At 43.6% G+C, this 27,526-nt stretch overlaps 1 protein-coding gene across 1 annotated transcript; it reads left to right on the top strand.

The window, feature by feature from the left end:
- On the top strand, positions 1 to 25,729 carry LOC126950502 (E3 ubiquitin-protein ligase RNF216-like). The gene is given in 11 exon segments (XM_050784141.1): positions 1 to 3,204; positions 4,344 to 4,508; positions 8,494 to 8,608; positions 12,809 to 12,948; positions 16,814 to 16,824; positions 16,826 to 16,862; positions 18,570 to 18,689; positions 21,474 to 21,622; positions 22,534 to 22,612; positions 24,478 to 24,544; positions 25,644 to 25,729. Coding segments are annotated over 11 exon segments (1,101 nt in total). The 5' UTR covers positions 1 to 3,045; the 3' UTR covers positions 25,703 to 25,729.
- The last annotated feature ends 1,797 nt before the right edge of the window (positions 25,730 to 27,526 follow it).

Here is a 27,526-nt window from a genome sequence, read left to right as displayed (position 1 = left end):
TATAAACTTAGCTCATTTATAGAACAATGATTTGAATACCAGATACCATATTTTAGTATTTTTTAACAATTTAACCTCATCAAAATTGAGTATACTTCAATGTTTTTCTCTCCTTCTGCAAATGAACATCATGTTTAAATATATCTTCAAGATTGTCTATAAAAATCACTAAAATGTAATCAAATTGACACCTTCTGTTACAGTTCTGTTCTCCTACTTCCTGAGTCTCACACGTGTACTTATTTTTAGGGACTTGCTGACCCTCTGTGCTTTTTGTGTCACTCAGAAGCAAATATTGATCCTTAAACACATAAAAATTCTTGTGAAATCCAAAAAGCAGGGGAATGTACAGTCCGTGTATTGCTTTTTTTCAAGCCAATCTTGTTTTCCTGAGACTGCTTTCCTTTCCATTAGTCTCTGGACTCCTAGGGCAATGTTAATTCCACAACTAAACTAAAATGTTAATGGAAACTGGAAATAAGACCCAAAGCTGGGTTGAGCAGCCTGGGATTTTCTTGTAGCTCAGTCTCAGTTGCTTTATTTGTGTGTCTTTAAATGGCCTTCAAATGGAATCATCTGGACACTTTAAGCAGGAAGGGCCTGTGGAGAACCACATGGCAGGTAATCTACTCTGGCTGGTTAACTTAGACCTTTCACTCACACGGGGTCAACTTCAGTTGGATGAAGGCAGCAACAGCTATCTAAGGGTTGAAAGGTTGGAGTACAGCTGGGTGCGGTGGCTCACGCCTGTAATCGCAACACTTTGGGAGGCCAAAATGGGCGGATCACGAGGTCAGGAGATCGAGATCATCCTGTTTAACACGGTGAAACCCCGTCTCTACTAAAAATCCAAAAAATTAGCCAGGCGTGGTGGCAGGTGCCTGTAGTGCCACCTACTCGGGAGGCTGAAGCGGGAGAATGGCATGAACTTGGGAGGCGGAGCTTGCAGTGAGCTGAAATCACACCACTGCACTCCAGCCTGGGCAACAAAGCGAGACTCCATCTCAAAAAAAAAAAAAAAAAAAAAAAAGGTTAGAGTACTAGCCTGGCTTACTTTGCAGGAGTGCCCTCTTTAGATCTGCTAGCATGTCAAATCAGCTTAAGCGTGACATCATATGAAGAGGTGGGCAGATTGAAGTCTGACAGGCTTCCCCACTGCTTTTGCCCCAGGGTGCAGATATTAGAACAGAGGCTACCACTTGTTTCTGTCCTTCATTTGTCCTGTCCTTTCTTTGTCCTTCATTTTCTGGGCCTCCAAATATCACTTAACCTCCAGAACAGTTCTGTTGGTAAGCATAATGAAGGGATTAAACTAGAAATGAATTCTTACAGTTTATAGTGAGAGCTTCTGATTTCTGCCATGTGGAACTTCGCATCTGTAGCATTTCAGTGTTTGAAGTTCTTAGTATTGTTGAAAATATAAAATGAATTGGGGAGAGATGAACCTCTCAAACATGTTTGTTTTTTCAAGAAATCATATCTGCTGTTCCACCTGTATTTCATGTAGAGGTGTACTTATGTATCGTGTACTTAAGAAAACATGTGAACACAGACCATTTTAAAGCTAGTTCGTGTCTGGTTTGTCGCCACGTTAAATATGCACATGTAATGAGTTGTCTAGAACTCAGGACTTTCCCTACAGACAGGATTTTTGCTGGTGGCTAATTCTCAGGTCAGCCTTCAAAGGTTTGCATAACCTCAGTGCACACCAGTGAATTCTAGGACAGAGAATTACCACTGATTACAATGGTTTTAAAGGAAAATGTACTCTGAATTCTTGTCTCCCTCTGTAATAGGAGGAGTTTCCTGCTTTTTTTTGCTCTCTTTGGGCCTCTAGTGTTGTGTACCATAGACTGGGCAGGCTGTGGTGGTAGGGAAGCGGGGAGCTTAGAGACAAAAAGTGTATGGGACTCCCAGAAGTAATGGCAAAAGGAAATGCAGTGAGATGTCAGGATGAGCGAGAGCACTTTGATATGGGTCCCCGGCGGGGGTTGCAGAATAAACGAACCTGTGCAAACCAGTCCCCAAACACTGGCACCTGGGTGAGAAAAGGAGCCAGAGCTGGACACTTTTTCTCTGCCCTCTTTCTGCCAGACCTCCTGTCCTACTATTATAGGCCTTACTATTGACATCTGGCAAAAGAGAATCAGTGGAAAGGAGGTGTGTGAGAATTGCAGGTATAGCACCTAGGGGTTCATCCTAGGAATCTACTGGAGCAAGAGAAAGAACAGAGAAAAGGGGAAGTCCCCATTAACCTCTGAGCAAAGGAACTTCCTTGCTACTGAATGTGGCTAGAGCTGTACCCCACTCACTCTGTCTTCACTACTGTGCAGTCATTCCAAGGTGGTTGTCTGATTTGGCTGTGAAGAGCCTGAATAGTTAACATTTGTTGGGTCTGGGTGGTGATACGTCAATGTGTGTTATCTCACTCTATATATCCTTACTTTGGAAGTATTTCATGATGATAGTAGACAAAGCTAATGGGTTTGGTGTGTAGAGTGTCTGTTCGTAGGAAAACATGGTCTGTTCATCAGTCTTGCTTAACAGCTAGCTAAATAAACTCGAGTATAACTCAGTGGCTCATAGAGCTTTATATTACTGTAGAGATTTATGTTACCAGAGGGGTATAAAAAGTATTAATGAATTAACAGAAGATCTTTTATATTTCATTTATTTATTTAATTTCTTAGCAGACTGTTTTTTACTGTAAATGTGAATAGTTTTCCACTTCTTACTTGTTCATAGTTTTCTTGACAAAGAATAGCTACTTTTCTTACAAATTTTCCAATTTTGAAGTTTAACCAATAATAGTTTCAGTGACTTCATTACATTAACACCTAACTGATACATAAACTTCAGAGGAGTTTGCCTTAATCAGTATGTTCATTGCTTTTTAAATTTTTTCTCTTCCACAAAGATAGGAATTCAATGCACTTGTTTATTTATCTGTTTAGTTTTTCTGGGCTGCACACATCTTAATTTCTTGATAGGCCAGTTGTAATGTGTGATTAAGGACTATATTCTTCAAACATTGCATTTGAAGCAATGGGCAGGTGTGGGATTTGGAAGCAGTATGAAAGTAACATCATTTGTTTTTGCGGACTTTGTAATTTTCTTCTGGAAAACCCAGATTATCCAAAGAGAGAAGATAGAATCATCATAAATCCCAGTAGCAGTCTGCTGGCCAGCCAGGATGAGACAAAGGCAAGTGTCGTGTTCTTGTTTTGCAGTCGCTACCTGGAAATGCCCTGGTTTTTTGTTGTTGTTGTTGTTGTTGTTGTTGTTGTTGTTGTTGTTATCTGTATGGGAAGAAAGTGCTTTGTTGGGACAAGTTTTTAAAGACTAGCAGAGGGACATAGGATTTCAGAATATGTCTATACTTCAGTGCGATCTCCCATTCTGAGCCACTTTGAATTCTGTCTTTAACTTCTATCTTTCCTTGTAATTCTTATCTTCCTTTTCCCACAAAGAATTAAACGAATCCTCCATATCTTTAATCCTACAAAGCAAATTCCAAGAATTGGCCAGGACACTAACATTTTATTATGAAAATTTTCAAACCTACAGAAAAGTTGAAATATTTTACGTCGATCACCTATATCCCTACCACTGGTACTACTAGAAAGTTAACAGTTTACTCTGTCCTCTTTATCATACATATGTCCTCTGTCTGTCCATCAGCACATCTTTGTTATGTTTCATTTCATTATAATGCATTTCAAAGTAAATTGCAAAAACATCAGTACACTTCCCTGTAAATACGTCAGCATGCAGATCGTTACCTAGAGTTGAATATCTTTTTTCTTCTAATGTGAGATTTGTATACAGTGTATACTATACATCTAATTAACCAGATCTCATATCAAGATGTAAAGAGTTTGGTTTTTAAAAACTTTAATCATTGTCATTATTTGTGATCCAAACTGGCATTTAGTGTATTATATGGTAAAGTATGGTTGAGAACTAACTTTATTAAGATCTGTTGCTTGATCTTCCAACTCCCCATAGATTCTTTGATTATATCTCTTACATATTCTATAATAGAAAAAAATAGTTGTTTGTAAATATGTTATGGAAAGAAGATGGCTGAAATATTGGTTTAAATCCCCAACTATACTTCTTTACTAGTTATAACTAGTAAAACTAGTCTGTCGGCTCCAGACAGGTTCGTTTAACCTCTCTGAGCCACCATTTTCTCATCTCTCTTATAGGGCTGGTAACTTCCTTATAGAGTAATTAGAACAAACGTTATTCTTTTCTACACATGTAATTCTTAAAATGATTTCACTTACATGGGAAATGTACTGCCTGGCCTCTGATTTTATGCTTCTCTCTCGTTTCAGTTGCCTAAAATAGACTTTTTTGACTATTCTAAATTGACTCCTCTTGACCAGCGCTGCTTCATCCAAGCTGCTGACCTCCTCATGGCAGACTTCAAAATGCTCAGTAGTCAGGATATCAAGTGGGCCCTGCACAAGCTCAAAGGACACTATGCAATCACCCGAAAGGTGCTCTACTTGGTCTTCCTCTTGGGGTCACACCTCTTGGCTACATCTTCCCATGATAACAGAATGAACAGTCCAGCTTGTGGAAATTGGGATGGTTTATGATTGCTAAGGAGTTAGGGTGAAAATAAATAGGTATTTGCTGGTCATGAAGGGCTAAATGAAAAGAAATAATAGATAGATGAGAAGCAGAGAAGCTCTAGTTTGACCATAAAAACATGGAGGGTAATACATTCTACTGTGGAACGCAGGAGTATGAAAGATGCGTTCTAATCCTGCTCCTTCCTGATTTGCTTTCCGACTTGGGACAGGTCACACGACCATCCATCCCCCAGATGGCTCAGTTATCAGTGATAGGACGTAAGGTCTGTAAAGAGTCCAGGAACAAGAATGGGCAGCTACTGACAGCTCCTAGCATTTTCCCCCCAGGATCCTAAAATAGATAGCACTTAAAGGCCTTTGTTAAGGGTGAGAAGGGTGCTGGTTCGTGGTGGGTAACACAGACATCTTCCATGAAGGACAGCACACGGTGCCCGCTTTGTAGCTGTGGCCAGAACAGGAGTGCATGCACTAGCAGAGACCTTGGCTTACTCCTCTTGGTCGCTCTTACTGCCATTAAATTCTATTCTACTGAAATTCTTGTGATTCTCAGCAAACACTGTAATGTTTCTTTTGTCCAAAGGACAAACGTGGAATTATCGTAGTGGTTAAAATACTCATTGGGTTTTACCTGTAGGAAGGGAAGAACCAAGCCGAGGACTGTGGCTCATGCTGAGGTAGGCCAAGCCCCTTCCACCTTTTTTTTTTTTTGAGATGGAGTCTCGCTCTGTCACCCAGGCTGGAGTGCAATGGCGCGATCTTGGCTCACTGCAGCCTCTACCTCCCCAGTTCAAGCGATTCTCCTGCGTCAGCCTCCTGAGTAGCTGGGACTACAGATGCTCACCACCACACCTGGCTGAGTTTTGTATTTTTAGTAAAGATAGGGTTTCACCATGTTGGCCAGGCTGGTCAGCAACTCCTAACCTCAGATGATAACGCCTGCCTCAGCCTCCCAAAGTGCTGGGATTACTGGCATGAGCCACCATGCCCGGCCAAAAAAAGACTGAAAGAAAAATAGAGGGGCTTTGAAAGGGTAAAACAGGAGGCAACCTAAGGTAGACCAAGGGTCTCCAGAAGGGCCTCCCTGAGCAAGGAACATTTAATCACAGACCCAAGTAGGAGTTTGGTGGAAGATGTTGGTATCATTTGTTGGGGTGAGAACTAGTATAAACATCTGCTTTGGAGGGAAATAATCATGAATTCAGTCTGGGAAACACTGGTTGCCAGTGTGCTGAGAAGGGCCTGTGAGACATCTAAGTAAAAATAATTCACTGGAAGGTTGAATGGACTAAAAAGTTTGGAAAATACAGACTGTAGAAAAGTTTTTAGGTTTCTGTGTGTGTGTGTGTGTGTGTGTGTGTGTGTGTGTGTGTGTGTGTGTGTCTCCTTGGGTTTTATGGTGATAGGACTTTGAGAGTCATTAGCATATGGAAAATCTCACCAGCCAGGATGAGGTACCCAGAGATATCAGGTGAGAAGAGAGGACTGGTGACATGTGAAGAGCAAGCGGAGGAGGCAGGCAGACAGGAAGGAGGAAGTTGTGAGACTGGAGCAGTCTGTATTATCATCATCATCATCATTGTTATTCTTGTTTAGTAACAGGGTCTCTCTCTGTTACCCAGGCTGGAGTACAGTGGCACAATCATGGCTTATTGCAACCTTGACCTTCTGGGCTCAAGCCATCCTCCTGCCTCAGCTTCCCATGTAGCTAGGACTATAGGTGCATACCACCACACCTGGATGATCTTTTTATTTTGTTTTTTGTAGAAATGGGGTCTTGCTAGATTGTGCAGGATGGTCTTGAACTCCTGACCTTAGGCTGTCCTCCCACCTCAACCTCCTAAAGCACTGGGATGCCACCATGGCCAGCCTGTTATTAAATACTGCTAAGAGATTGTGCAAGATGAGGACTAAAATGCAGATGGTAGACTTGTAGACTTGGCCACTCAATAATAAGCATAGATTAGTAAGTGCAAAGGCAGGGTAGATGCCAGATTAGAGACAGCTGGAAAGCTTGTGGTCATAAGGGTGAGGTGGTGAAACAGAAGATAAACAGCTCCTTTGATAAGTTTCTTTACAAAGAGGGGAAGAAGAAAGAGGGGCTGGCATTGAAAGAGAGATGAGATCACCTTCTCAACACTGCCACACTGGGGATTAAGTTTCAGCAGGAGTTTCAGACAAACATTGCCATCATAGCCACCCCCCTTCTCATGCCGCCCAGGCTTGGACCCCAGCCTGCCCTGCACCCTAACAACGTAGCCACAGGACATGAGCCCCAGGGCCTCCTACCCCCTGCCACACTCAGGAGTCCCACCCGGTCTTCCTGAAAGGTTCCCACTCTTCCTTCTTCTCTTCCAGGCAGAATGGCCCTAGCTCACACACCCCTCCTTCCTGTTCAAATCAGGTACCCCTTCTCTGTCCCTTTTTTAGGATGGCAAAGACTTGAGCACTTTTTTTTTTTTTTCCAGACAGAATCACGCTCTGTTGCCTAGGCTGGAGTGCAATGACACAATCTCAGCTCATGCAACCTCCGCTTACCAGGTTCACCGATTCTCCTGCCTCAGCCTCCCAAGTAGCTGGGATTACAGGCGCATGCCACAACGTCCAGCTAATTTTTTTGTATTTTTAGTAGAGACAGGGTTTTGCCATGTTGTCCAGGCTGGTCTCAAACTCCTGACCTCAGATGATCCACCTGCCTCAGCCTCCCAAAGTGATGGGATTACAAGCATGAGCCACCCTGGGCGTGAGCCTCCCTGACTTGAATGCATTTAAATCCTGATAAGCAAAATCTAAGAGGGAGAAGCTGAAGGTAGGAAAGAAAAGGGATCCTCACCAGTGGAAGGATTTTATACTTCAGCATCCTGTCCAAGGGTGGGGTGGATATAGGTACACGCAGAGAAGAGTGTGGGGGAAGCAGGTTAGGGGAGAGTAAAGAGGAGCATTAACCAGAGAAACAACATGGAGATTTACCTACAGAATGGAACTCACCAGCCCATTGTGTGATTTAACCTGTACTTATTCAAGGAGAGCTTGGACAGTTTTGTTTTATTTGAGACTGGGTCTCCTGTGTTACCTAGGATGGAGTGTAGTGGCACAATCATGGCTCACTGCAACCCTGCCTCTCAGGCTCAAGTGATTGTCCTACCTTAGCCTCTGAGTACCTGGGACCACAGCTGTGGACCACCACTCCCAGCTGTCTTTTTGTATTTTTAGTAGAGATGGGGTGTCCCCATGTTGCCCAGGCTAGCCTTGAACTCCTAAGCTCAAGCGATCCATCCCCCTCAGCCTCCCACAGTGCTAGGATTACAGGTGTGAGCCGCTGCACCCTGCCAACAGTTTTTCTTTTCCCTAGTTACTCTTTAATCTGTCATTAAGTGTTTTGCTTCCACCACTGTACCAGTTTATGAAAGTCAGAGAAAATGAAAATAAATTCTGCCTATTTACCACTGCCTATTCTTTTGTTTTTGTTTTTGTTTTGAGACATAGTCTCACTCTTTCACCCAGGCTGGATTGCAGTGGTGCAGTCTTGGCTCACTGCAATCTCCGCCTCCCGGGTTCAAGCCATTCTCCTGCCTCAGCCTCCTGAGTAGCTGGGATTACAGGCGTGCACCACCATACCCAGCTAATTTTTGTATTTTTAGTACAAATGGAGTTTCACCATGTTGGCCAGGCTGGTCTTGAACTCCTGACCTCAAAGGATCCACCCGCCTTGGCCTCCCAAAGTTTTGGGATTACAGGCATGAGCCACCGCACCCAGCCGCCACTACCTGTTGTTAGCCGTGCTGGGAAGAAGGCTGAAGATGTGTTAAAATGGCATTTGGGGATTGCCTGTCTTGTGTATTCTTACTTTCCATTTACAGAAGTAACCTCTCACTTTCTCAATTTTTAGGCCTTTTCTGATGCCATGAAAAAATGTCAGGAGCTATCACCAGAAACCGGTGGAAAAAGGAAGAAGAGAAAAGAAATGAACCAGTATTCTTACATCGATTTCAAGTTTGAACAAGGTAATGTAAACTGTGTTGCTGGCAGTGTGTAGCTGCAAAACTGTATCTTTTCTTCTTCACAGTCAGTGAAGGAAGCCGTGCTACAGGTGTCTGCCATCTGCTGAGCATCTGGCCAGGCCAGTCCAAGGAGTGACTGACAGGAACTATTTTCTAAGCACATCAAAATTTTCAGAAAGTGGCTGCACTTGTTGGCTTCCTTCTTCCTACTTAAGATAAACCATGGCAGGAAAATTTTGTGTGGTAGAAAATTCATGTGTGAGAAAGTATTTGAGTATGCTGTTAAGCTTGGGGAAAAAACTGGTCTTGAAGGTTTGATGAGAATTGGCTGTGTTGTTAGGTAAAAACTGCCCAGACTTATGAATGAGGCCTTACTGCAGAGGGTCACTTATGCAACTGAGAGAATGGCCAATAGCCACATGTTTCTCCAAAATTCTGTCATTCTTATTGATGAAATAACTGCTGAAAACCCTTTCGAAGAGGTTACTTCAGGTCTCATCCCCAGAAATGTAAACTTGAGTTTTATAACAACTCAGATTTTATCTGAGTTGCTTCTACCCAGTAAAGGAGTTACTACAACTTTTCTAGAGATCATCCCTTTCTGTTATGTGTGCACTTAATTACCACACTTGATTTCAGGTATGACTAAGTGGAAACTCAGGTGACTATATAAAGCTGGAAAGTATTTGTATTTGCTTTTTATTTATTTATTTTTTTTGGAGACAGAGTCTTGCTCTGTCACCCAGGCTGGAGTGCTATGGCACAATCTCAGCTCACTGCAAGCTCTGGTTCCTGGGTTCACACCATTCTCCTGCCTCAGCCTCCCAAGAAGCTGGGACTACAGGTGCCTGCCACCACGCCCAGCTAGTTTTTTGTATTTTTTAGTAGAGACGGAGTTTCACCATGTTAGCCAGGATGGTCTCGATCTCCTGACCTCGTGATCCACCCGCCTTGGCCTCCCAAAGTGCTGGGATTACAGGCGTGAGCCACCGTGCCCGGCAGTATTTGTATTTACTATGAACTTTTCAGGATCTAAAAGCAAATCCCTTAGGCTATGACTCCTGAGGTTCCTAAGCCAGTCTGTGGAGCAGTGCCCTGCTGACATGACATTCTCCTGGCCTGTGGCAGAATGTAGAACTAGGGGCACTGTGCGGGTGGTTTTTCATTCAGCCAAATTTACCCACAGTTCAGAACAGGCATCCTTGTACATAGCCATACAGCGTTTGTTTCTGACTTCAGTGGTGGAGAAAGTGCTACTTTGCAAGATAGTTGACTCCCTTGTTGGTCAGCTCCGTCTTTTAGACAGTTCTTCCTTTGTATTAAGTCAGCATGTACTTCCTGAAGTTTCCAGCTGTGGTTGTAGTTCTTGCCTATGGAGAGACAGATTCTGGCTGTTGCCCCTTTGTCAGCCTGACTGCCCTTCTCCCTGTCCCTACGTGCCCTTCTCTAGCTTGTCAGGGTCTTTTTGAAAGCTGGGGTGTAGAAGACTGGACATCATACTCCACATGAGGTCTGCTCACATTCAGCCTTGCTCTTTTCACCCACATTGCTGTCAGGTCATATTACTCTCTCAGTTTCGCTGCATCTCACATTTTTCCCCGTTAACTTCATTTTATTTGATTCAGTCCCTTGTTTTAGGTATAGCACTTTAATTTAGATGCTGAGTCTTAAATTTAATTATCAGATGATCTTTAAGGACCCTGTAAGTATGAGATAAAAAATACACTTGATTTATGTTAGTAGTTTAATGTCTATGACTCATACTTAGCCTTTTTTAACAGCTTTTTATAAGGACACAGGCTAAGAATCCCTTATCTGTTCCAGGCATCCCATTTTTTTCCTATTCAGTTTGTTTTCCATCTAAGCACTGCTCTTTGGGCTATAATTGCTTGACTCAGAGTGAGACAGGGTTCTCCCTCCTCTGTCCTTTTTATGGTCCTTCAGGAAAATAAATTAGAGGGAAGTGTATAGACTTAATTGCATTTATTTTTAAAAATAAAGGACTGAGGCCAGGCGCAGTGGCTCACACCTATAATCCCAGCACTTTGGGAGGCCGAAGCAGGCGGATCACAAGGTCAGGAGATCGATACCATCCTGGCTAACACAGTGAAACCCCATCTCTACTAAAAATACAAAAAAATTAGCCAGGCGTGGTGGTGGGCACCTGTAGTCCCGGCTACTCGGGAGGCTGAGGCTGGAGAATGGCGTGAACCTGGGAGGCAGAGTTTGCAGTGAGCCAAGATCACGCCACTGCACTCCAGCCTGGGTGACAGAGCAAGACTCTTGTCTCTAAAAAAGTAAATAAATAAAATTAAAGGACTGAAAATAAATCTTACTACTTTAACATGATAAACTACAAAAAGAACTGAGTAAAGACAAAAGAAATAATAGAGGGTGGAATTTTTTAATTTGTAGCATTGATAATTATAATAACTAACATTTATTTAGCACTTAATATGTACCAGTCACTTTTCTAAGTGCTTTAATGGATTAATTCGTTTATGTTTCAAATAACCTTATGAGATGTATGTGCCATTATTATCATTTTGTAGAAAAAATACTGAAACACAGAGAGGTTAAGTAACTTGGCACATGTTACACAGCTAGCGAGTAACCGAGCTGGGAATCTGGCTTCAAAGCTTACTCTCTAATCATGTGCTTTTCTATTCTCATAATACCAAAAACTGGTTTTGTTTTGTTTTTAATTTTGAGATGGAGTCTGCTTCCCAAGCTCAAGCAGTTCTCCTGCCTCAGCCTCTCAGGTAGCTGGGATTAATTACAGGTGTGTGTGCCATCACGCCTGGCTAATTTTTGTATTTTTAGTAGAGACGGGATTTCACCATGTTGTACAGGTTGGTCTTGAACTCCTCACCTCAGATGATGTGCCCTCCTTGGCCTCCCAAAGTGCTGGGATTACAGGCGTGAGCCACTGCGCCTGGCCCCAAAAACTGGTTTTCTGAAGAAAAAGTTTGAATTAAAAAAAATGTGAGAATGAGCAAGAGAAAAGGAGAATCAAAATAAAATGTATTAGGAACCAGATAGTAAATGTTAAAATCAAGAGATTACCAAGAAAAGACAAGAGTACATTGAAAATCTGGATGAGATAAAGTTTTCTAGGAAAATATAAATTGGTCAGGCATTGTGGCTCACACCTGTAATCCCAGCACTTTGGGAGGCCAAGGCTGGTGGTTGGGAGGCCAAGACTGGCGGATGGTTTGAGCGCAGGACTTCAAGACCAGCCTGGACAACACGGGAAAAATCCCATCTCTAAAAAAATACAAAAAAATTAACTGGGCGTTGTGGCATCTGCCTTTATAGTCCCACCTCCTTAGGAGGCTGAGGCGGGAGGATCACCTGAGCCCAGGAGTCGAGGCTGCAGTGATCTATGAATGTGCCACTGCACTCCAGCCTGAGCAACAGAGTGGGGCTCTGTCTCCAAAAAGAAAATCATAATTTGCCAAATCAGCAAAAGAAATACAGAACCTAAACAGATCAATTATATGTCTGATATTTGTCATTCTGCTTTCTTTTATTCTCATGTTATAATATATTGTGGTGAATCTAGGTACTATTCCTTCCACCCCTTATATATTTGAATGCTTTCAAAATAAAAATGGTTGAAAAACATATGGCACATTTGCACCCATCAGAATGGCTAAAATTAAAAACCGATGATAGGTGTTGTAAGGACGTGGGAGAGACTGGAACTCACATGCATTGCTGATGGAGGAAGGGTGTAAACTGGTACAACCACTTTGGAATACTGGCATTATTTTCTAAAGCTGGAAGTAACCCTATCCCATGATCTAGCAATTCCCAGCTAAATTGCGGACATACATTCACCAACACATGGCTATAAGCAGCACTATTCAGATTAACCCGAAACAGTAAACCCAAATGTCCTCAGTAGTGAAATAGATAATAAATTGTGGTACATTCACATAGTACACTAGTGACAGAATAGGAGATGCCTTCCAATGGAGCATAAACAGAGGGAAAGAACCAGAAAGGTCAAAAAATGGATAGTAGGTTGGCAAATGGTAAGAAGCCCAGTCTTCCCAAATGGTAGAGTGTGATAGAGAAGTCATGAAACGAACCGCCAGAGAGAAGAGGGAGGATGAGGCCGGGAAGAATGGACATGGCTGGCCCAGATTCCTAACACACAGTTGTCTGCATGCTTTTGCATTGTCGTATATCTTCTAGGTGACATAAAAATAGAAAAGAGGATCTTCTGTTTTGAAAATAAGCGACGACATTGTAGGTCCTATGACCGGCGTGCTCTCCTTCCAGCTGTGCAACAAGAGCAGGAGTTCTATGAGCAGAAAATCAAAGAGATGGCAGAGGTAGGAAGATGTGCTCTGGTCTTGGGGTATGTTTCCGGGATTCTGGTTTGCTGTTAGGGTTTAGTTAGTACAAAACTGTCTTTTAAGATTTCCCTTTTCTTCAGAGTGATGAATTTGGATATATGCAAAATTTTTAAAAGAAAAAACCTGGGTTTTGTCATAATACTTATGTTTGTGGTTTCATAAATCAGCTTTATGTTAGAAAATTTTAATTGGAGCTTAGTGTATCTGTTTCACCTCCTCCCTCAGCCTCGGTTCCATTTCACCCTTTGATTTTTCTAAATACAGTATCAAATGTGCAAGTCAGCTGGAGTGTATATATTGATTGTTTAATAAGTATCTTCTAAACCAGTGGCTCCCAAAGTGTGACCCAGAGATCCCTGGGTTTCCCAAGACTCTCTTGGGGGTCTACGAGGTCAAACCTCTTATAACTATACTAAGACATTACAGTGACCCTTGAACAACATGAGAGTTAGGAGTGCTTCCCCCTGTGCAGTTGAAAGTCTGCATATAATGTTTGATTGCCCCAAAACTTCACTGTGAACAGCCTGCTGTTGACAGGAAGCCTTACCCATAACAGTCGATGAACATGTTTGGTATGTTTTGTGTATTACATGCTGTATTCTTACAATAAGGTAAGCTAGAGAAAAGAAAATGTTATTAAGAAAATGATAAGGAAAATATGTTTAGTATTCATTAAATGGTACTGTGGATCATCATGAGAAGGTCTTTATCTTCATGGTCTTCACGTTGAGTAGGCTGAGGAGGAGGGGTGTGCTGGTTTTGCTGTCTCGGGGCAGAAGCAGAAGAAAACGAGCACATAAGTGGGTCCCCACAGTTCACACCTCTGTTGATCAAGGTCAGCTGTATTTGCTTTTTCACCATATTGAATTTGTACCAGCAGAAGCAAAGCATTGGTTCCTTGGCATAAATCAGACCAGTGGCATAGAGCCATCCTCATAATCTTTGTTTTCTTCACCACCATGAGCTTACATTTTTAAGACACACCAGTTTCACCTAAAAATGTCTTTGATAAAGCAGTAAAAATTATTTTACCAAATTTTGACCCTTGAAAACATCTTTTCAATATTCTGTGTAATAAAATGAAGTCTTCATAAAGTGCTTCCTCCACATCCCAGAATATGAAGCTTGTCTTATATCCAGGTATGAGGAGAGTGCTTGTGCAATTGAGACGCAAAGCAGCTGCACTGGCCACTTTTTACTTGGAAAAAAGTGACAGAAAAACTGTGATTATTCAAAATTAGGTATTTGGCAGGCATTTTCTCAAAAATGAATGAAGTGATTATTTTTGACCAAAATTCTAGATTTTAAGCAGAAATTAGAATTTATTATCTTAATCTGTTACAGAATGACATTCATTAATATCACCAATCTTATTAGATTAAGTATTTTTCCATAAAATAAGGAAAGATAAACCAAAGACTAACAATAATGGTTATATATAAACAAAGTCGGGGGCCAGGTGCAGTGGCTCACGCCTATAATCCCAGCACTTTTTTTCTTTTTTTTTTTTTTTTTTGTACAGCCTGGATTTCCCCATGTTGTCCAGGCTGGTCTTGAACTTCTGGCGTCAAGCCATCCTCCCGACTCAGCCACCAAAATTGTTGGGGTTATAGGCACGCACCACCATGCCCTGCTAACTTTGTTTTCTTTTCTCTGATGCTAAAAGTCTTGGTTCTTAATAACATTATTGTCAGATTATATCTGAGAATATAAAATTCAAATATCTTAAAGTCACTTGAAGTAAGTCTTGGTGCTTGTGCCATTAACTTGATAAACAAGTTTATTTGTTTCTGGCTAGGCATGGTGGCTTATGTGTGTAATCCCAGCACTTTGGGAGGCCAAGGCAGCCGATCACTTGAGGCCAGGAGTTCAAGACCAGCCTGGCCAACATGGCAAAACTCTGTCTCTACTAAAAATACAAAAATTAGCTGGGCATGGTGGGACATGCCTGTAATCCCAGCTACTTGGGAGGCTGAGGCACGAGAATCGCTTGAACCTGGGAGGTCAAGGTTGGTTGCAGTGAGCCAAAATCATGCCACTGCACTCCAGCCTGGGCAACAAAGCAAGACTGTTTCAAAAAAAAAAGTTTATTTCTTTCTGTTTATTTTGAACTTTTAGAGAATTGGTTTTGTTTTTTTAACTAATTTTGTAAAAAAAAAAATTTAGTTCTGAAATCAAAACTATAAAACAAGGAACATTCAGAAAAATCTAGCTTTTGTGCTGTCCTTTTCTCCCACTTTCCTTTGTTTGTTTTTTGAGACGGAGTCTCACTCTGTCACCCAGGCTGGAAGTGCAGTGGCAGGATCTCGGCTCACTGCAACCTCTGACTCCTGGGTTCAAGGGATTCTCCTGCCTCAGCCTCCTGAGTAGCTGGGATTACGGGCACACGGCACCATGCCTGGCCAATTTTTGTATTTTTAGTAGAGACAGGGTTTCGCCACATTGACTAGGCTGGTCTCAAACTCCTGACCTCAAGCGATCCATCCAGCTTGGCCTCTCAAAGTGCTGGGATTATAGGCGTGAGCCACTGCACCTGGCCCCCCACTTTGTTTATATATACCCATTATTGTTAGTCTTTGGTTTATCTTTCCTTATTTTATGGAAAAGCAAATATGTATATTTTTATTTACCCATCTTTCTTTTCCAGATAGTAGCAGAGTTTTCCAGGCATATTAACTCACACCTGTAGTCCCAGCCACTCGGGAAGCTGAGGCGGGAGAATCTCTTGCGCCTGGGAGGTTGAGGTTGCAGTGAGCCAGGATCACACCACTGCACTCCAACCTGGGCGACAGAGTGAGACACTGTCTCACAAATAATTTAATGTAATCCCAAATGGTGGCAGACTCTTCTGTGACTGCATTTTTCGTTTAACCATGCATCCTGGCAATCACTCTATGGCAATTCATAGGGATTTTTCTCTTTCCTTTTTGAAACTGGCTGGTATACCATTTTATGTAATACCACAGTTTATTCAGTCATTCCCCTGTTGATAGACGTTTAGGGTTGTTTCCAGGTTTTCGTGATAATAAATAGCGCCATGATAAGTTTATACATACATCATTCCCTGTTTCTGCCCAGGTGCATCTTTGGGCTAGACTCTTGGAAGTGGCATTGATGACTCTGTGCCAGTGTCCCGCCAGTGTGGTTGTCCTGCTTTGCATTTTCACCAGTAATGTGTAAGGGTGCCTACTACCACACAGCCTCACCAATGAAGTCTATTGTCAAACATAGTTTTCGTTTGTTTGTTTGTTTTTTGAGACGGAGTATCACTCTTGTTGCCCAGGCTAGGGTGCAACAGGGCGATCTCAGCTCACTGCAACCTCTGCCTTCCGGGTTCAAGTGATCTTCCTGCCTCAGCCTCCCAAGTAGCTGGGATTACAGGTGTACACCACCATGCCCAGCCGATTTTGTATTTTTAGTAGAGACGGGGTATCTCCATGTTGGTCAGGCTGGGCTCAAACTTTTAATCTCATGTGATCTGCCTGCCTCAGCCTCCCAAAGTGCTGGGATTACAGGCATGAGCCATCCCACCCAGCCAAACTTAGTTTTTATTTGTTCAGTTTGTTTTTGTTGATGCTATTCTTTGCTATTCAAAGTGTTTTATGTGTCAACCTTTTCCCTTATTTATTCTACATTTTGAGTCATACTGAAGAAAAATTGTCCTGTATTTTCTAGCTCTCTCGTCCACTTACAGTTTATTCATAGGTAACTTTTTGAACTGCTAAACTGTGTAATCGAAGAGATCACAATACTGGAGTTATGTTTATGGAAATGAATACTAAATGGTTAATGTCATTTTTACTAAATTTGTGTCTGAGTGTGTGCTTTTTCTGTTCTTCAGCATGAAGACTTAGCTTGCCCTGCAGATGAATGAAGAATAGTATCAAAAGGTAGTTTGAAATCTCACTTTGTTTATTCTGGATATTTTCATGGGCTGTTTTCTCTTACTATGTTTTGTCAGCATTTTTGATGGCAAATTTGTTTTTGGATAACCTCCTGTTGATTTGCCGAGTTTGCAGTTCAGCCAAGTTATAGTCAGATACATGATCTAATGTAGTCACTCTTATATCACACTGAATCAGAATTGAAGGGAGATAATAGATGTTCCCGTTAAAAATCATTACCTGACGTTCATTAGATAGACTCATAAAGGAAAGTTTACAACTTAGATATCACTTTAGAGTTAAAAGAAAGAGATATGTCTAACCTCAGGGCAAGATGGGTTTCTGTATGGTGTCTGCCGCCCTCATACAGTGAGTTTTCTTTTTCTTTTTTTTTTTTTTTTTTTCCAAACAGCGTCTTGCTCTGTCACCGAGGTTGAAGTGCAGTGACGCTTTCTTGGCTCACTGCAACCTCTGCCTCCTGGGTTCAAGCGATTTTCCTGTCTCAGCCTCCCGAGTACCTGGAACTACAGGCATGTGCCACCATGTCCAGCTAATTTTTGTATTTTTAGTAGACACGGAGTTTCACCATGTTGGCCAGGCTGATCTCAAACTCCTTACCTCAGGTGATCCACCCATCTCAGCCTCCCAAAGTACTGGGAACAGGTGTGAGCCACTACGCCCAGCTAGTGACCTTTTCTAATGTGGCATTAAGAATGGGTTAGTGGCCGGGCACCCTGTCTCGTGCCTGTAATCTCAGCGCTTTGAGAGGCTGACATGGGAGGATTGTTTGAGCCCAGGAGTTCAAGACCAACCTGGTCAACATAGAAACACCCCATTTCTAATAAAAATAAAAAATAAATAAATAAAAGAATGGAACTGGATGCAGTGGCTCATGCCTGTAATCCCAGCACTTTGGGAGGCCAAGGTGGGCAAATCACAAGGTTCGAGACCAGCCTGGCCAACATGGTGAAACCCTGTCTCTACTAAAAATACAAAAAATTAGCTGGGCATAGTGGCAGGCGCCTGTAACCCCCACTACTCGGGAGGCTGAAACAGGAGAATCACTTGAACCTGAGATGTAGAGGTTGCAGTGAGCCAAGATCGTACCACTGCACTCCAGCCTGGGCAACAGAGTAAGACTCCGTCTCAAAAAAAAAAAGAATGAGTTGGTGATTGGATCAGTTGATATAGTTAATAAAAGGAGTCAATAGCCTGGTACATTACTTGAGGTTGCTGCTTTAGTTATAGCTTCAATAGTCCCTTAAAATAAAGCTCAGACTTGGATATGACCCGTTCACACTCTTTATGACAAGAACAAAATTAAACTTTTGAAAGCATTTTGGGTAACATCTCTCGTGCCCCTTATCTTTGCTTTTTATAATCACATTAGCATCTGAGTGCAGATGTTCTAGTTCCCTTTGCACCATGGGATGCATATCAAATATGATAACTTTATACAAAGAATTACTCTAAAGAATACCAGACAAAACCCATGAAAACGTCGCTGGTTTAGGTATGGATTACTATTGTGCTAGTATCTTGAGCTGAATTTATATAGCGTGAAACAGCATATCATTGTTTTATGGCCCCTAAAATGGGTTGCTTTTTACCTCAGAATTTGTGGGGGGGTGGGAGAGAGATGAGGATGGGAGACAAGGCTCCCCCTCTGCTTAAGTGCAGGACATTTCATATGTGTTTCTTGACTGCCTACAGGACGGCCAGCTGATTGAGTGTCGCTGCTGCTATGGGGAATTTCCATTCGAGGAGCTGACGCAGTGCACAGATGCTCACTTGTTCAGATACACCCAAGAGGCAGTCTTTGGATCTGGAAAGGTAAGAACTGTGTAATATGTCCCATGTATGTAGGACACATTCCTGGAGTCTAAGAAGACCATGTTGATAGATAAGTGTAAGTGCCTCTTTCAGGGTGAGGTGGAATTCTGCTGGTGTGCTTATGTGTGCATTACCTGTTGTGTGTGATTATGTGGGTTCTCTAAGCACAGCAGATTTCTTTTCAGGTAGCAGTAGAATTCTTCCACGTCCCCATGCCTAGCTACAGAGGAGCACCCGCTTCACTCATCTTCCTATTCATAATCAGAGGGAAGCTTACCTCCGAAAGAGAGAACCTTGCAGCCTATTGGATTAAATATATGTTAAAATAACATAACTTACTTTACACAAGATCATATTTCTCTCTCCAAAGTCAGTTTCTCTGGACACCAGCATAACAAACACAGTATGGGAATTTTACATTGTTTTACACCACTAAGTTTGTGATATTTTGTTCCAGCAGCAATAGAAATCTAACACAGTGATTAAGCATATGACTTTTTGCCCGGGCGCGGTGGCTCACGCCTGTAATCCTAGCACTTTGGGAGGCTGAGGCAGGTGGATCACCTAAGGTCAAGAGTTTGAGACCAGCTAGTCAACATGGTGAAACCCCGTCTCTACAAAAAATACAAAAATTACCTGGGCATGGTGGCTCACACCTGTAGTCAAGCTACTCAGGAGGCTGAGGTGGGAGCCACTGCATTTCAACCTGGGCAACAGAGTAAGACCCCATCTCAAAAAGCTGGGGGGCTTTTTACATCCCCAACCATACATAAGACACATTGACATCTGTCTGGCGTATGCTGAGAACTTGCCAAAAAGTGCCTAACTTAGGTCTAATCATGAGACAAATCAAATTGAGAGACACTCTACAAACTTACTGGCCAGTACTTTTCAAAAGTGTCAGGGCTGTAAAAGACCAAGAAATACTGCGAAACTCAGGTTGGAAGAGATTGAGGAGACATGACGACTAGATGCCTTGTGGAATCCTGGGCCAGAAGAGAAGATATGAGTGGAAAGCCTGGTCCCATTAATGGTAGCAGACCACTGTCAACTTCCTGGTTTTGACATAAGATGTTAACATTAGGGGCCGGGCATGGTGGCTCATGCCTGTAATACCAGCACTTTGGGAGGCCAAGGTGGGCGGATCACCTGAGGTCAGGAGTTCAAGACCAGCCTGACCAACATGGAGAAACCCCGTCTCTACTAAAAATACAAAATTAGCCAGGCCTGGTGGCGCGTGCCTATAATCTCAGCTACTGGGAAGGCTGAGGCAGGAGAATTGGTTGAATCCGGGAGGCACAGGTTGTGGTGAGCTCAGATTGTGCCGTTGCTGTCCAGCCTGGGCAACAAGAGGGAAACTGCATCTCAAAAAAAGAAAAAGACATAGGCCAGGTGCGGTGGCTCATGCCTGTAATCCCAGCACTTTGGGAGGCTGAGTTGGGCAGATCATGAGGTCAGGAGTTTAAGACCAGCCTGGCCAACATGGTGAAACCCAATCTGCTCTAAAAATACAAAAATTTGCCAGGTGTGATGGTGGGTGCCTGTAATCCAGCTACTCAGGAGGCTGAGTGAGCCGAGATCGCACCACTGCACTCCAGCCTTGGGGACAGGGCAAGACTCTGTCTCAGAAAAATTAATAAATAAATAAAGTTTCTGTTTTTTCAAAGAGCATGACCTTTGGAGTCAAGCAGAATGCATTGGGCCATGCCCCCCGTCAGCCATACCAGCTCTGTGATCTTGAGCAAATTAAATACCTTAAGCCTCAGTTTCTTCCTCTGTAAAATGGAAATAATCATGGCATTGTTTTGAAAGCTAAATGAGGTCATGAATTTAATAAACTTACTATTTGACACATGGTAAATGCCTCATAAATTTTAGCTAGTTATTTTTAGGATGTGTTTTTCCATTTGTTTTCTTTGGTGTCTGTCTTTCATTCATGTGGGACGCATTCCTCATGTCTGACACTCTTTGTTCATGTTAAAGAGCTGTTGGAAAGCTGTGTGAATAGTGGGGCTTATAGAACAGTAGGTTTGACTCTAGGTGCCTGGGAGCCAGTTAGCTTTTATATTATAAACCTGAATGGCCCTTAAGTCTCTTCCCTGGGGTGATTCAGTCTGCCTCCTGCCTAGTGGGTGTGAGCCCATTTTCCAGCATTCTGAAACTGAGTGGGAGGAAGGAGCTGGAGAATTCTCTGTTCATTATGCAGACTTCATTTCAGACCCTGACTTGTTCTCCTCAAGTCAGAGCCCCTCAGCTCTGCTCTCCTCTCTGACTGGTTCCCAGGCCAGAGCCTTGTGGTCCAGCTGTTCAGATCTTCCTCATTTCTCTCAGAGTCAGCCAGTTCCTTCTGAAGGGGGTAGGAACTACAGGCTCCACCCATCTCCTTGTTTTCAGTTTATTACTTTGAGTCCCCACCCCTCCCCACCACTCAGCTCTGCTTTCCAGAGGGTCTCCAGCTTTCTAACATCTGTAGAGGGGACCAACTTCTCCCCAGCATCTCCTTTTCAGACCCTAAGCTATGGGCTTCTCTGTCTGGTCTGCTAAGCCATTTACCCTTCCTCCACTTTCAACCTCTGTGGATTGTGATTTGGGCTAATAGAGATCCTCTAGTGATATCAAAGATGTACTGGATTTTTGTTTCATGGTTTTCGTGATTTAATTGTGATTTCTCAGAGAGATCTTTGCTCTACTGTCTCAGGATCTATGTTTTTAACCACTGACGCTTTTTATTTTTCTATAAACGGTGTTGATTTTTTTCTTCTTTGCCTGTTCACCTTTTTCTAGTCGGAGCTCAGCTGCATGGAAGGCAGCTGCACGTGTTCGTTCCCAACCAGTGAGCTGGAGAAGGTGCTCCCCCAGACCATCCTATATAAGTACTATGAACGAAAAGCCGAGGAGGAGGTTGCAGCAGCCCACACCGATGAGCTTGTCGGGTTCGTTCTCAGGCAGAGCGTGCCATCTGCCAACCTTTCCCCATTGTGAAAACTACCTGGGCACTTGTGTCAGATGATGAAAATTGAGTATGTCTTCCAGGTTTTTTGGCATTTCTTGCTGAGAAATAAGATTATCAATGATTTTATTTATTTATTTTTATTTTTTAACACCTTGAAACCATTGAGTAACCAGTAATTTTGTTAATGGAAAACTCTGCAGCTCAAATTTTTTTCTTTTTTTTTTTTTTTTTTTTTTTTTTTTTTTTGAGATGGAATCTCACTCTGTCACCCAGGCTGGAGTGCAGTGGCGCAGTCTCGGCTCACTACAACCTCCGCCTCCCAAGTTCAAGCAGTTCTCATGCCTCAGTCTCCCGAGTAGCCTGGATTACAGGTGTGTGCCACCATGTCCAACTTTTTTGTTTGTTTGTTTTTTTGATAGAGACAGGGTTTTGCCATGTTGACCAGGCTGGTCTCAAACTCCTGACCTCAAGTGATCCGCCCACCATGGCCTCCCAAAGTGCAGGGACTACAGGTGTGGGCCACTGCGCCCGGCCTGCAGCTCAAACTTCTGTCTACATGTCTTGGCACCCCCGATCTTCTGGCCCGTAGATACAATCATGGTGCCCTGGGCTGGAGGGAAATCGATATATGCAAGGAGTTCTCATTGAGATTGAGATGTGTTTATTGAGTGGTTTATAGTGAGTCAGGACCGCAGGTGGTGTTTATGTTTCCTGATAAGAGCCAGCACAAAGAAGAGGCTCAATCTGTGTTTTCAGGAAAACTTAACAAGTATAAAGGGGATATGAATGTCCAGCTCAAAACTCCATCTTCATATGAACAGCCACATGGAGGTGGAACCAAGTCAGTCTTTAATGTTTGAAGTAATGTCACTTCTGCTGTTCTGACTGTAGGTGCCCCTCCTGTAGCTTTCCTGCTCTGTTGGACAGTGATGTGAAGAGGTTCAGCTGTCCTAATCCTCGCTGCCGAAAGGTAGGGAGGCAAATTTTTTTTAGATGTATATTATGGTATTATGGGCTGCCCTCATGGCCCAGATATCTGCTGTTTACCTGACCGCTGATGTATAAGAAGGATTTGAGTGCTTTCCTTTTCATAAGCAAATGAGGATGAGTACTTTGTGAGTAACGGTTGACATGGTTACTGAGATGGCAGCTACTTGTGGCACTCCAGTTACAAAGCTCTGGATTCTTGTTTTATATCATCTTCTTTAGGACAGATACTGTAATGTAAAGTGGGAAGTGTTTAGTTTCTTTTCCACTGTGTCAATATTTTTCTTGCTCTTTTCACCACCTGTGCTCAAATAACCCCCGCTACCCCCTCCCCAAACACCTTTTGCCATTTTCAAAGTCCGGATGACGCTTCTTTGTTTAAAGAACTGGGCATCATAGTGGCATCTCCATCACATCTAGTAGGTTATTTATTTAACTGTTTCTCCTCATAAGAACTGACTGTATCATGTGGGAACAGGTCACTGCACTCAAGGGCAGTGATCTGTATTGTCTGTCTGTGGCAGAGTTGTATCAGTGTCATTGCTGTGAACTGTCCAATGCCAAGCATGTTTTCTATTAGGACGTTTTAAGCAAGACTCTTAAGTTTATGTGAGAATTACAGTTTCTCAATTATATTTAAGATTGAATTAGATTTTGTGTTCGTAACCTCCATCTGAATACACATAGCTAGCAACCTCCTGAGAGGAAACTCAGAGTATATTGTACCTACTAGAAGTGGGAGGAATTACATGTTCTTTCACACTACTAACTGCCCTGAGTTTAAAACCTTAAAGCTTGTCCCCACTCACCCACCCAGTCCCCTTCATCTCCATCACGTGCACATACACCACACATGCACTCACACCACATATGCACACACACCACACATACACACACACCACACATGCACTCACACCACCCATGCACTCACACCACCCATGCACACATACCACACATGCACACATACCACACATGTACAGCACACATGCACAGCACACATGCACAGCACACATGCACTCACACCACACATGCACACACACCACACATGCACTCACACCAATGCACTCACACCACACATGCGCACATACCACACATGCACACACACCACACATCCACACATACCACACATGCACACACACCACACATGCACTCACACCACACATGCACACACACCACACATGCACAGCACACATGCACTCACACCACACATGCACACACCACACATGCGCTCACACCAGTGCACTCACACCACACATGCACACACACCACACATGCACTCACACCACACGTGCACACACACCACACATGCACACACACCAGTGCACTCACACCACACATGCACACACACACCTGCACACACACCACACATGTGCACACACCATACAGGCACTCACACCACACATGTGCTCACACCACACATGCGCTCACACCACACATGCACACACATCACATGCACACACGCCACACATGGAAATAGATCTCCCTTACACAACTGGGGGCTGTGTCAGGTTTTATAAGCATATGGTAATGAGGTGTGATTTGATTGGATCTTGCAATAAAGTCATGCTGGGCTGTGTGATCTGACTGGATCCTGCCATGGGGGACACCAGAACTCAATCTGATTGGATCCTGGCTCCTGCCATGGGGTGTCCGATTCTTAAATCGGTCCCAGCTCTTCAGGCTGAGCTCTTAGTTTCCACTCTGTGGTGGCATGCTTGGTTAACCTGAGAATGCACAGGGTACATGACCTTTAACCTGCGGGTCCATGGCAATTGAAAAGCAACTGACAACTTCATTACATAAAAGTTGAACTGAGCCAGGTGCAGTGACTCATGCCTGTAATTCCAGCACTTTGGGAGGCCTACGCAGGTGGATCACCTGAGGTCAGGAGTTCAAGACCAGCCTGGTCAAAATGGTGAGTACCCTGCTAATCCCAGCTATTCCGGAGGCTGAGGCAGCAGAATCGCTTGAACCTAGGAGGTGGAGGTTGCAGTGAGCTGAGATTGTGCCATTGCACTCCAGCCTGAGTGACGAGAGCGAACTCCGTCAAAAAAAAAAAAAAAGTTGAACTAGATTTGGTCTGATGCAGTTACAGATTTACAAACCGTGCCCCCACCCTCTTGCCTACACCTTCCACTCTTCATTGTTGAGGGATTAGGGATGGAGGTCATGTTTCCGTACTGACTTCATGCTGACCAGGGGCACTGAGTCCCCTAAAGTGAGAGGAAAGTGAGAGGAATGAAACTCTTGAGCTTCTGAGTTTAAATGAGTTCTGGGGTCACCTGGAGTAGCTTGAAGGGCTGGTATTGTTGTAATACAAGCTGAAGATGGAAGTGTTGGAGCCTGGAGGGCAGACAGCTCACCATCCATTTAAATAAATAGGACCGAAAAGTAACAGAACAGTGGCCACGAGGGGCCCCATCAGAGGAAGAAACCAGGTGAGGTGTGGTATAGTGGACTCGACTGCCTTCTAAATCTCAGTGGTTGGCCGGGTGCAGTGGCTCATGCCTGTAATTCCAGCAAAAGAAAAGCCAGGACAGGCTGATCATGAGGTCAGGAGTTCAAGACCAGCCTGGCAAACTTGGTGAAGCCCCGTCTCTACTAAAAATACAAAAATTAGCCAGGCATGGTAGCGTATGCTGTAGTCCCAGCTACTCGGGAGGCCGAGGCAGGAGAATTGCTTGAACCTGGGAGGCAGAGGTTGCAGTGAGCCAAGATTGTGCCACTGCACTCCAGCCTAGGTAACAGAGTGGGACTCCATCTCAGTCAATCAATCTCGTGGTTGAACTACCGTTGATATGGTTCAGCTATGTATCCCCACCCAAATCGCATGTCAAATTGTAATTCCCAGTGTTGAGGGAGAAACCTGGTGGAAGGTGATTGCCTTATGGGGGCCGACTTCCCCGCTTGCTGTTCTCATGATAGTGAGTGAGGGCTCATGGGATTTGGTTGTTTAAAAGCATGCAGTACCTCCCTCTTCACTCTCTCTGTCTCTCCTGCTCCACCATGGCCAGACGTGCCTGCTTCCCCTTCGCCTTCTGCCATGATTGTCAGTTTCCTGAGGCCTCCCTAGCCATCCTTCCTGTACAGCCTGCAGAACTGTGAGTCAATTAAACCTCTTTTCTTCATAAATTACCCAGTTTCCGGTAGTTCTTTATAACAGTATGAAAACAGACTAATGGACCCTTCTGGTTGAGGGAATACAGCCATCTCTACTTGTTTGACTATTTCCTTTCTATTCATCTCTATTTCCCAGGAAGTGTTTATCCCAGTGCAATAGGAGGTATTGGGGACCACACAGTCCCCTCAGTGTTCTGTTAGTGAATAGTTGAAGGTTGATCAGTGATCTCCTGCATTTTCAGTCTGGCATGGAAAAGCCCCCGTGTAACTGGTAAAGGTATCAGTGAGCACCAGGAGGTATCTAAATCCACTAGGAGCCATAGGCATCACGTTGACGTCCATTTACCAGTCTTCCCTGGCAAGATTCTTCTGAATTGTACTGCCTTGGCCAAAAGAGGTATGGGAGGGGCTGGGCGCAGCGACTCACACCTGTAATCCCGGCATTTTGGGAGACCAATTTGGGTGGATCATGAGAGGTCAGGGGTTCAAGACCATCCTGGCCACATCCCATCTCTACTAAAAATACAAAAAGTTAGCTGGGTTTGGTGGTGGGTGCCTGTAATCCCAGCTACTCAGGAGGCTGAGGCAGGATAATCACTTGAACCTGGGAGGAGGAGGTGGCAGTGAGCCGAGATTGCGTCATTGCACTCCAGCCTGGGCAACAAGACAGAAACTTCACCTCAACAAAATAATAAAAGAAGTCTGGGTGCGGTGGCTCACTCTTGTAATCCCAGCGCTTTGGGAGGCCAAGGTGGGTGGATCACGAGGTCAGGAATTCAAGACCAGCCTGGCCTAGATGGTGAAACCCTGTCTCTACTAAAAATACAAATATTAGCTGGGCATGGTGGCACGCACCTGTAATCTCAGCTACTTAGAAGTCTGATGCGGGAGAACTGCTAATACCTGGGAGGGAGAGGTTGCAGTGAGCTGAGATTGCACCACTGCACTCTAGCCTGGGTGACAGAGCAAGACTCCATCTCAAAAAAAAGAAAAGAGAAGAGGAAATTTCCCAGGGAAGTACTTTGTCTTATTTCCTAAAGAGGTACTGAAGGAAGCAGAGGCATGTGGAGGACTTCCCCACCCCGTGCAGCTATTTGGGGCCATGGTGTCTGAAATTTGTTATTTTAGAGTTACCCCTTTGATGACCTTGGAAATGGACTGACTGCAGTAATCTGTTTAGGCCTCTCCATGGCTCACATCAATGTTAGTATTTCTGTTTGTTGCACATTTGATTTCCTTGTTGTTGGCATTTAGAAGGCCCCATTTTCCAGATCGCACCATGGGCGTGGACCACAGAGATTGCGTCTTGTCAGTCTGTAGAAACAGTCAAGGCCTTGTCTTCTTGAACCACATCTCTGTTATTGAAATTCTAGAAGTCGGCTGGGTATGGTGGCTATGCCTGTAATCCTAGCACCTTGGGAGGCCAGGGTGGGCAGATCACCTGAGGTCAGGAGTTCAAGACCAGCCTGGCCAACATGGCAAAATCCCGTCTCTAATACAAATACAAAATTAGCCAAGCGTGGTGGCCACTGCACCCCAGTGACAGAGCAAGACTCCATCTCAAAAAAAAAAAAAGAAACTGCTTTTCTGAGTTCTGTGAGTTGTTATAGTGAATTATTAAACCTGAGGGCACCGTGGGAACCTCCAGATTTGCAGGCAGTTGGTGAGAAGTACATGTGGTCTGAGGACACCCAAGCTTGCGGCTTACATCTAAAGCGAGGGCAGTCTAGTGGGGGCTTGTGGCCTTAACCTGTGGCATTTGATGTAACATCAGGGA

Source organism: Macaca thibetana, chromosome 3, assembly GCF_024542745.1.
Source record: "Macaca thibetana thibetana isolate TM-01 chromosome 3, ASM2454274v1, whole genome shotgun sequence".
Classification (NCBI taxonomy): domain Eukaryota; kingdom Metazoa; phylum Chordata; class Mammalia; order Primates; family Cercopithecidae; genus Macaca; species Macaca thibetana.
This window is presented reverse-complemented; position numbering and strand designations above follow the sequence as displayed.